The sequence below is a fragment of the Mya arenaria genome, chromosome 11 (genome assembly GCF_026914265.1).
Source record: "Mya arenaria isolate MELC-2E11 chromosome 11, ASM2691426v1".
In the NCBI taxonomy this organism is placed as follows: Eukaryota; Metazoa; Mollusca; class Bivalvia; order Myida; family Myidae; genus Mya; species Mya arenaria.
Window position 1 is genome coordinate 26,128,767 of NC_069132.1, and position 12,303 is coordinate 26,141,069.

At 32.6% G+C, this 12,303-nt stretch overlaps 1 protein-coding gene across 3 annotated transcripts in view; it reads right to left on the reverse strand.

The window, feature by feature from the left end:
• LOC128208978 (serine palmitoyltransferase 2-like) overlaps positions 1-8,033 on the reverse strand; it is a 36,719-nt gene extending 28,686 nt beyond the window's left edge. For all 3 annotated transcript variants that reach the window (XR_008256926.1, XM_052912755.1, XM_052912757.1), the window contains exons 1-2: positions 7,873-8,033; positions 4,421-4,600 (exon numbers count right to left, since the gene is read on the reverse strand). Coding sequence is in view for 2 of the 3 variants with exons in the window: in XM_052912755.1 (XP_052768715.1) it covers positions 4,421-4,600; positions 7,873-7,980 (288 nt within the window). In the remaining variant the exon portion in view is untranslated. The remainder of the gene's footprint in view (positions 1-4,420; positions 4,601-7,872) is intronic.
• Positions 8,034-12,303: the final 4,270 nt, after the last annotated feature.

Genomic DNA, 12,303 nt, shown 5'->3' on the forward strand with positions numbered 1-12,303 from the left:
TGCTATATCCGCTTAATGGATGTTTGGTTATCAGAGCTCATCCAGATGATTAATTGTGAATATGGCTGACTATTCCATTGGTGGAGACATTTCATTAACAACGATTGTGAAACAAGTTATTACGACGCTATATTAATCACTCTCGTTGGCACTATGTTACGCGAGATTGTGGTCTTGTGTTGGGGGGGGGGGGCCAAATTACCCGTAGGAAACCCACTTGCACGGCTGGGTGACCACAAACCAAACTCACATGCGTCCACCCAGGGAATCGAACCAAGATCTCCTAAGTGAGAAGCAAGTGCGCTAACCGGACAACCTCATAAATGAATTGGCCCAATGTGTCATTATTCAATGACTGTTTCACAAAAACCTGCCTCTAAATCAATGTCCCAATGGAACAGAACAAAGTCTGATGAAACAAACAAAGAATTAATAATGAACATCAATTTTCATCTTCAAAAAACTAACAGGGTATTTATATACAGTATGGCATTATATTGATTGTAATTTTCAACCATTCTCTATGCAACATGATAAGAAAGTCAATTTTATAGCTTTCAATGGTTTGTTTGTAAAATGTTAATGTGTTAATTTTGTAAAGCAGTTGAAATTGATGTATTTCATGTAAAACACTTAACTATTGCATTCACTGACGTTTTTTTCGGTTATTCAAAAAAATATTTATTGTTTCTCACCATATCGTACATTAAAACATTAAGAACATTAGATATTGGTATATATTACTGTAATTTAAGTTAAAAGCTGTTCTCTTGATGATAAATTTTAAGTGTTCATATAAACTTATGTCTCCAACAAGGTGATTGATGAAAGACTCTGATTTAACCCCTGAGAAAATTGTGCCTCACTTAAAATGCCGATTTCACTGTTGTAAGTTAGGCAAAATAAACAAAAAGCATATCATAGATAGAGTGTTGAGTTTTGTTTAGATGAATTAATTTATCTTGTTATGTGCAAATGATCTGTTCCCTTTGAAAAGTGGAGGTAAAGTAACCAGAGTGACACTGAATTTTGTGATAAAATCAAACTAGGATAAAACTGTATGTGTCAAAAGCTGAAAACATTTTACAGCTGATGATATACCACCCTGAATATTCAACTCACTTTTTTTATTCAACATATCATTAAATGATTGCGTCATAAATCTGAATAATTAGCTAGCTGTAATCAATTTGCATTGTTCATAATATATGAACTTAACTTTAATGTAGAGTTAATCAATTCCTCAAAACTGACAATCATACGCTACTACATTAAAGCAAATGCAAACATTATTTTGAATAAGTTATGATTGTCACTGAAGAACTTCTGACAAAAACAATCTGAAAAAACAAAGGTTAGCAACAAGAAAGCACATGAAAACAGCAACCATTATGAAGAATGTATGTCAATATAGTTAGCTGTCTAAACTAGACATGGGTGGAAAAGTCTTGATTCAATAATCCACATGACCTTGAAAATCAGATCATTCAATATCATTAGTTCAGCGGAACAGTACAGTGATACAGGGAAGGACAGTAATTCATTAATTCATAAAACTTTGAACAACTGAAACATGTATGCCATGGTTTAATCATCAATCACATGAAACTTTGAACAACTGAAACATGTATGCCATGGTTTAATCATCAATCATATCATATGGAAAAAAAAAAAATGAGAATTTTTTTTGGTAACCGGGTTACCCTATTGTTTACATGGTACAAGTTATTGTTTATTTGGTGGTCTTTATGGAAATCAAATACTCAACTTCAAGGCTAACACATCTAGGCAAAAATTTAAATTCCATATGATAAAGACCTCAAAATAAATGTACATGTACATGTAGTATATAATGGCTAAAATCAGTGTTTACTTACAAGGCATTCCCTTTTAAAAAGAACATATTTTTGCCCCTACTCTTAATGACTTCATGTATCCCTGGTAGGTATGGTTTGCTGTTTAAATTCAGTTTTCTTGTTCGTTTATAAAGCTAAAAGAGGTTAATGCAATAGGTGCATAAAAATGCTTAAAAAGATGTTGAATTTAAATTAAAAAGCGGATACAGTCTTCTCCCCTAGCTAAATACCAATCTCAAAGACTATATCAAACCATTTTTATTGTTTAATGATAAGTTATTAGACCAAAATAGATATTAACTAGAGCCCTTTGACTAATGGAGGGCCATTGTCATCTGCATGCAACCTCTTGTGCTGTTGTTTTGTGATGATGCATGCAAAGTATTAAAAGTCCAAAACAAATTTTGAAAAATCATGCAATCTTCACAGAATTACATCATTGCAAATACCCACATACTTCTTACAGTGCTGTTATAGAGATACTGGTCGACAGTACAAATCCAAACAGGAAACAAATCCAAAACACCTGTTTGAACACACATTTGTTTATGGTGATCAATATTAAATTTGATCAATACAGAGGCTTGCCTTGCAAAGTTTCATATTAGTTCCTTCTTAAAAAAATGCCATTCAATGTTCTTATATGCTTAAAGATCAAAATGTAGCACACGAGCAATGTACTTTTTATGTAGACTTTTGGCACTTTTATTACCAATCAATTTTTTTATGTTATTTTGTTTTTAGTTTGTTTTTAATCCAATTCAAACTTAAATCACTTATCTGTTTCTATATCCTTTTGTCAAAATTAATCAAAACGTTTTGGGAATGGTGTATTATCTAAGAAAAAAACTACTTTTTAAGTGGTCGGTATTTGCGCCCTCCATAGCATGAATTAAACGGTGATTTACTTTCCATTAAATGAACAATTTTCAACATAAAACATTATAATAAGATTGGGAACCTGTACTTTGACAGATGTTTACACATTAACCAAGATGTTTCATAAGAAATTTTATCTTTCAACAAAAGCCCTCCGAGATAATTGTAAAAAACTTCCAAAAGTGTTTGTTTTTGTGACCTTAGCCAATATGAGGCTTAAATCAAACAGAATGATCAGATTAAACTCATCTGTCGACAACAAATATATTGGCAATTCAACCAATAAGAGCTACAGTTATGTTGATCATATATTCATCCCATTGGTTAAAAAAAATATTTCAACCATTGTTTAAATTAATAAGCTCAATTTACTGAAATTTAATGCCTGATAAAAAGTAGTAAAGATTGAGCTTAGCCTTAAATTAACTTTCATCTCTTGCTTTTTGTTACATAAAATATTCCGTGAAGGAAGATAAAACATTAAGAAAAACAATACATGTAGCAACATCCCTTGATTGCCAAAAAGTAGGGAAACTAAACGGCTTATTAAGGTGCTCATTATTATGTCCTGTTCTTGTATTTAAAGCTGCACTCTCACAGATTTACCGTGTTTACAACTCTTTTTTTTGTCTTTGAAAGAGCAAATTTTTGCGTAGATATCTGTAAACCAATGATATATGATTGCTGACAAATAATCAGATTGTAGATTTGCATATTTCCCTAGAAAATTAATGTTTGATGGCTTAAACCGTTACTTACGGTTTAAGAAAAAATCATAAAACATCAATTTTTGAACTAAAATATAAAAATCTGCAATCCAATTTTTTGTCAGCAGTCTTATATAACTGGTTTTCATGGATTTTCGCGAAAATTGGCTTGTTTCAAAATGAAAAATAAAAAAGTTGTCAAAACGTTAAATCTGTGAGAGTCCAGCTTTAACAGCGCTAAAAACAAAAAACTAGAACTCCTCGAGTCGGATGTGTCGCCTGACGAATTATTTACTGTCGACATTATAGCTGTTAGATTGGCATTTTATTCATTTATAGACAATGATGTTGCCATTTAACTTTCAAGTGTAGGTGGCATTTGATAGTTTACGAGATATGCCACGGACAAAACCTAAGCAAGATAATTAACAAAGGGCAATAACTCTAAAAATATGGCAGCAAGAGTAACGGTTCTTGTGCACTGCACTTGCCCTCAATGAGATCTATCTAGCTATGAAGTTTCAAGTTGATACCTCTTATATTCTTCAAGGTATGCCACGGACAAAACTAACAAAGGGCAGTTACTCTAAAAATATGGCAACAAGAGTTACGGTTCTTGTGCACTGCACTTGCCCTCGATGAGATCTATCTAGCTATGAAGTTTCAAGTTGATACCTCTTATATTCTTCAAGAAATGCCCTGGACAAAACTTTAAGCATGAAAATTAACAAAGGGCAATAACTCTATAAATATGGAAGCAAGAGTAACAGTTCTTGTGCACTGCACTTGCCCTCAATTAGATCTATCTACATATGAAATTTCAAGTTGATACCACTAATAGTTTAGGAGATATACCCCGGACAAGCGAAAATGGGACGCAGACACCGCCGACAAAAGTATTCCCTATATGTCGTCTTTTCAGGCGACACAAAAATTACATATTTTTTTTAAATTATTCAATACATGTTGACAACGTACCGGCAGTTTTGGTTCAGTGCATGATTTTTGACTTTCGAGTCCGAGGTTTCTGAAGAAATCTCGAATGTGTCCAACCAGCACAAGTAACCCATACCCAAGGTATGTCCATATTGCAGCATACAGAGGGGTTTCCTCAAATGATTCCCACCATGACCTTCGCCAGTCTGCCCCAGTGCCCGACTGCAAGAATAAACGCCATTTTAGCATAGCATACATATTATTTAGCATAGCATACATGTGTAAAGTTTATAACCTACCACATTATGGACATTACACAACACAATAACAATCAATTACAGAGCCTTCTAAAGAAATAGTAATATATTGTCATGAAATTGTTCAACCAAATCATTAAAAATACTTAAGTACCTAAGTTAATAAAAATACTGATTTATACATTTCATTCCAAATAGTGAATATCTACATGTACAAATACATAACTTATATTCCAAATATTGAATATCTACATGTACAAATACATGTCTAGACAGTGACTCAGATTTTTGAAGGGAACTTATCATAACTATCCAGTTAAATGCAGTTTAAAAAGCATTCAGGAATCTTGAACATTCATAGGCCATTTCATTTTCAATAAAATGTCGAAGACATTTCTTTATGGTCAAAATTAGCACAAGCCTTCAAGCTCTGAACTGGTACAATGCTTTCTGAGCTTGCTCAAAGTCTGGAATTTGACTGAATGCTTTCTTAGTACATGTTTGCAAAGAGTTTGTCCTTATATGCAAGCAGCGATTTTTTTCTACTTTTGAGAGAATGCAATGTGGCGAGGCCCTTTGACAGGTGAAGAATTATAAGTGTTGTTTTGGCTCAGAGGGGAAAAAAAGGTAGTTATAACTAAATCCGAAATAACAGGATGGCTGGTCAAGGATGCCATATCTATATTTAAGATTTGAGAATGATACTTCATATTGATATGTTGTTTATGTCAGAGTGTGGCAAATACTTTACAGTTGTAATACTTTAATTTCAGTCCAAGACCTGCACTAAGATCTAGAACAATTTCATGTACTGTACATTCTAGCCTACACTTCATAAACCATCAACAGTCAAGTAACATACTATATATATATATATATATATATATATATATATATATATATATATATATATATATATATATATATATATATATATTTAATTTGTATACAGCATAAAACAGGTTCCAAAATGTAATTGCAAGTTGTTTTCAGACTAAAAACCTTTCCAAAATGTAATTGCAAGTTGTTTTCAGACTAAAAACCTTTATCAATAATACATGGATGGATGGATTTTCAATCAAGGTGTGTAGATCAATAGAGTGGAAGCTTTACTATCTGCTACAGAGTTTAAAGACGGAAAGCTTTGGTTTCAATGATTTATCCTAGATCTGACAATTATTATACATCAATATGGCTTTGCTTTGGCAGTGCTTCATTGAGCCCGTTTTTGCGGGAAATCTGCCCTTACTGCCCATAACTTTTCCCTATTTATCTTAGGGGGAACCCTAAAAAATAACCTTGTGGGAGGTTAACACCATGTGGGAGTCGCAAATCCCTCCAATGCCTTCCCCCAACATGCCACTCCACAGCTCAAACCTTGGAATCTTTCCAAATCCTGACTGGAGCACTGCATTCGGTAACATTAATTGGAACTTAATTGGACTGTTTCTTGCATGACAAAGCCTTTTATAAAGTAATAAACATTTTGGAAAGAAGAATTGCTTTACCTATTTGATTGTCATCAATTGAAAAAAACATGGACTATACATTGGTATATACATGTAGTGTTGAACTTTATATAATATTATAATAAAAACAATGTACATGTTACTGAACAGATGGGCATTGGAGCATGTTTATGAGAGAATAATTTAAATTAACAATTAGATCAAACTTGTCTGAAAACTATATACCAATAAGATTCGTCTCTAAATATTTATACCATAATTTTAAAAATGGAATTATGGGGTTAACGTTAAAAATTTAAAGAAAAAAAGAAAAACCTTTTCCAAATATCCATTGCATAACACTTGTCTCTTTTGGGCACTGTCTCTAGCTTTGAGAAACTTTCGCAATCTTTCCTTCAAAATTATTGTCATTATTGATATTAATTATAGCAAGTCCCTTATAATGAGCATTTGGTTACAAATCACTTTGGAACTGAACTGCATTGGTATTGAAACAGCAAATGATCCAGAATTCAGGTATATAATGTACCCTTGTGTAAGATTTTAATCATGTCGAAAATGATTGATGATTTGACTTTGAACCTGCAGTCAGTTGTTATCAGGAAAATGAAGATATCAAACAATACTAAAGAGATTTTCACGCAACAATCAGCGGACAGATACTAAATACTCTTCTATTCTACTTCTAGGAGAAGACACCTAATTGACGAGAATGCTTAATGTACTATTTTAACCGGTTGTTAATTTGAAACATGAAAGTAGATTCTTATACGAGGAATAAAAATGTAAGTAAAATATTGTAAATTTAAACAATACATTTTTAAAATATGACCATACCATTTATTGAACGTTTAAAGCAATTTTGTTTACATAAATTTGATTAAAATTAACATCAAATTATTTTGACACAGCAGGTCTTACAAATTAATAATCATAATTGTACTTTAAATAATGTGATATTTTCATCTTATAAAAAATATATGTATATAAATAATACAGGAGCAGATAGCAATACGTTGTATGGCAAATTGGGTCAGAGAAAAATGATCTTACCGTACAAACATTATGATTCTAGGCCAGATTTTTAAAAAAGGCTGAGTGGATGGATGGATTTTGTTGTTTAATTTACTGATAGGCTTTTCCCCAGTTTGTTCTGGGACAATTACAGTCAGTGTAGCTGGATGAATAACCAATTATATTTTTTAATTTTACTTTTTTTTCAATTTTCATAACAAAAATACTTTACGACTCACTCAAATGACAATACCTTAAAAATCATTTTAAAGTACCAGTAAAATGCAAGTATATTGAAATGGCTTTCAAAGGCTTACATTTCAAATGCAATATTGCTCAACAATTTAATTGTTAATCTAAAAGTCCCATTTCAAGCCTTGGGTCAAGATAGAATACGTTCTTACATAAAAAATTGTCAATGTTGTTGGATTTGTTTTGGTTACAGGTGTGTATACATGTCTGAACAATGTCAAGGCCGCCAAATACTTCAGGTACGGAGCGTGTCCAAACAAATAATTAGCAAAACTTCACTTATTAATACGAGTATACCTCTAAACAAAAAAACAATTTATATTTTAGTACTTATTTAGTATGCTTATAATTCAAAAGTGGTTGTCTTATACATATTATAGCCGTGAATCTATGACAATTTGTAAACAAATCGTCTGTTTACGCGACTATAACACATGAATTAATTTCTTCTTTATAAATTATAAGGAAATAGAATCAAGGGTCAAAAATCCAAAATAAATACCTTGCGATGTGTTCCGTTTATTTTATGTCCATTAGAATGGTGAATATTCCCATTTATTTTTCCATTGACATGAACACTTCCATTCGTAACTGCCACTCCTGGTGCCATCTTTGTAACTGAACTGTGATCGGCTCGGTATGGCACAATATTATTGGCTGAATTTGACCAATGAAATTCGCCGTCTGTTTACCGATTGTTATGGGGCTTAGGAAAATTATTGTCGACTAAAATCAAATATATACTGGTAAGCGACCTATTGTTCGCCCGTACCACTTTTTTGCCCACCCAGTTTAAACCAGTCAAAACAAAATATTTTACACAAATTAGTATGGCGTTTTATTGCGCCATCTCTTTTGACAGATATCAGCTGTTTTCTGCGTTCAAATTTAAGTAGTATGTGGAATTCGACCCAAATAAACATTGTTTACACTTCTAACCTTTACAACTTCAAATAAAACTTTATTGGAAATCGACATAATTTGCATTTGGCCATTTACAATACATAACCACTTAATGGCAAAGACAAGCCATACATTACATTATTATTCATGATGAAGGGCACGGCATAAACAAATAAAAACACACGCACGCCACACACGCGCGCAGGCACGCACACATGATCATAAGCGGTACAGCATAAATAATCCTATTTATTTATCATTATACTGAATCAAGTTATACAAACATATACAAAATATATGTCACTACACAACTTTTATTTAAAAAAAAAACAGCTAAAATAATTAACATCTCTTTTCTGTAACTCATAGCTGCATGGTATACAAATTTTGCAACAAGGTAACTGTTTTCTTATTTTAAGTAGACGTGAGGTATTTGAATTTTGACAGTGTCTGTTACACTTTCACTTTCACTTTCACTTTTTTATTTTGTCACGGTAACATATCGTTACAACAGACATGTAATAACATATACAGGCAATTGGGTAAACAACATGACGGAGAATAACAATTGAGGCAATTTTACCACCGGGTACAGTGACAAATCGGCATGATTAAGGAAATCAATGTAATACAAAGTTGTACAGCTTAAAATTTGGCATGTATACTAACAGATCTGTAGTAAAAACAAGTCCCTTAAACTCGGGATATTTTATGAATGAAAATTCGCCTCGTTTCGTTGGCTAACGGTACAAAAAGCACGTGCAGAAATTTATGAATGGTGTAAGTGGTCTTGGACTTGCTACAAATTTAATATGAGATTATTTAGATTTAACTAGTTATGAATAATGGACTTTGTAGAGATAATGATCGCTGCGTGATTTGGAATATAAGCCTGGAGGTAAGAAGAAGTAGAGTAATCAATAATTGTTAAAATTTCACGTGATTCATCAGATATCTGGCGAACTTTGACAGATTAACGAGAGTTTTTTTATTACTTTTTACAAATAAGCACACATCTCTCTAGGTTTTAGAAGGACTGGTTGCATAAGCCAGTCTGGGTTAATCATGCCCTCCAGCTAGTACTTAACTGCTCGTTCTTTGCATAATAATGATAGGGGAAACCTTCCAAGTTTGCCCAAGTCTGCAACAACGTTAGATGTCTGAGGTTTTGCGCCAAACACTGAACTACTTACATAATTTCATATGCAATAGGTCTATCTCTTTAAAGTCGCAAACACCCCATACTTCAGAAGCATATAACAATATTGGTACCACAAGAGAATCAAACATAGACAATTTTGTTTTCACATCTAACTCTACGTAATTTACTAAATATATAAAGTAGATGGTTATAAGCCTTTAAAGCATGTTCACATATATTTTGAAAGCATTACGCATATTACCGGTGTAAGTAATATTAACTCCTAAATGTAAAATATATCAACAACCCGAAATTTTCGTTATAAATAAGCCATTTGAAGTTGTTAATAGTGTTTCTTTTTTCAAATATGGACGTTTTGGTTTTATTCGTGTTTGTTTCCAGTCCCTATTTTCAAGAACACTGATATACTTTGTAAACTAACAGGGCTTGTTTCAAAGAGATCTATATCATCACGCGGCAAATGACAACATAAAGATTGACAAAAGATTAAAGTCCGTCTCAGTCATGTTTGTAGGATTAAGTGAAACCAATCAACCGGATCCAGTGATTAAATAAGAATGGAGACAGAGGTTCCCCTTGTTTAATTCCAAGCGTAACAACAAAATAATCTGAAAATGACATACTGTTAAATTCCTTAATACAAGACTTAACATTTCTGTAAATTGACTTTATCACTTGGTCATTTCAGAACTAGTACCAGCCTGTAAAACCCTTATCCATAAACATGATAGAGCATCGTGGATGACTGTATGCGAAAAGCTTTTGCATAATCATTAAATGCACACTACAGCTTATTGTTACAGTTTATGACATTTTGTAACAACAAATGAAGAATACATATACAGTACAAAATCAAGAATATATTAAAATAAAAATGATGAATAAAACATAACAAATATACAATATATACACAAAGCATAGGCGGGTCCAAGATTTGGATTCAGTGGCGTAACCTTTGGACTTGTGCCCCTCAATCAGAACCAAAATTCATCTAGTTTAAAGTGTTGGCGGGGGGGGGTCTCCCCTAAGAAAAGGGGGGGGGGATGCACCGGGTGCGCCCCCCTGGATTCTCTAGTGCAGAAGGGACCGTGATCATATAATTTAATAGTTTTTTTTATATATATTGAATAAATAGATAAATATATAATTAAACTTGAAGCATACAACAATTTTCACCAAAAACATAACAAATATACGGAACATAATGTTGTAACCTTTTATTTCATAATTCCCCATATATAGCACAATTGAAGCAAACATTTTAAATAATATCTAAACATTCTGAATACATAAACTAAAAACTATATTCTATTGAAAAATTGTGAGTCTGAGACATAAATAAGAATATGTGTCAATATGAACACACTTGGATGTGAGATTGCAGCGTTAAAACTACATAATCAAAACGTTCGAAATCCCATTTAATTATAATTTCGTTATGTTTCCCTTTTTGATAAAACACATATCCATCCAAAGTGACACTTGTGAAAAAAAGCTATACATTATGTAATATTGAAGTAATGATTTATCGTTTTCTGAATTTGTTATGTCATCTTTTTTTCTTTTTTTAACTATTTATTACTACCCTCCACATTGTTTTCTTTGTATTATTAAATGTTTTGTTTTAATTTTTGAATGTATTATATGTATGTGTATGTGTTTGTTTTTGGTGTGTATGTACACTTCCGTGATTGTTTTTATGATGAGGGACTGTGTAGTCTAAATCAAAATAAACTTCTGTTCTGTTCTTTTTATAATAAAGCCGGTATCATTTTTATTAAAAGTAAAATATGTTTTAATGAAATATATTTTGGCTGCGTCTCTGAGAGGTTCATATACATTTTTTTGGAATTCACACATTCATTAATGGGCACCACGCGTGCGACATGTCATAAATTTCATAAAGAGTTTACCGGGGTTTCACAACACCTTTATTTATTTAGCGTATCTTAAATATGACAACTTTACTGAAAAAATGAAGTTGTAAGAACAAGAGAAAAGGAAAATCCTTTTAACATTCGTTTTCAACAATTTGGTCAACATTTGGTATCAGAATAGCACGAAATATATTTGCTTTCATATATTTAATCAAGAGTTTCAAGAGTGTATTGGCGAATCGGCATGTTTGCCTTAGGCCATTTATAAACTTTCTACTTATGTATAAAACAAATGAACAAAAAGTATAATGCTATAGCAATTATGTAGTGCATCGAAGAAACGAAAGAGAAATGGGCCTTTTGTTAGCGGGATCTGAACACTCTCCCTTTTTGTAGACAGGAGCCACATTGGCATTCTTCTAAATTATGAGTAGAGATTCAGAGTCAAGGAACTTTCAAACAAAGATGTTTCGGAATGGGGGGAAATGAAATCGAAAGGTTTTTCAGAATGCTATAGGCTTCATCTGATCAGGGCCTGCAGCTTTACGAGGATTTAAGTTTGAGAGAAGTTTCTCAACACCCTTGGTTGTGACTGTTAAGACTCGCATTGCATTCTGGGGCTTGCCTGTGTAAGTCATGTCTTGGGAGTTTCATGATACAAAGGCGCATAAGACTATTGGGATACGTTAGGCTAAAATCTGACTGAAATTATCATTGAAGGTAGTTGCTTTTGTTGTATCGTCTTGGTGGACAGAATTATGTTTACGTAAATGAGCAACAGAGGCTGAATTTTGTTTGGAATGCTTGAGAAGCTTAAATTGTTTTGTGTTTCCGTTGAGGTTTTATCATTAGCACTATTGAGAATGTCTCCAAGATAACATTGGTAGGACAGTTGGATGGATTTCCTGAGTAGTTGTTTAAGATCGAAGAACCTCTTTCTATCTTCAGATTCTTTGATCTACGATGTTTTCGATAAGGTCTGTCTCTGTTT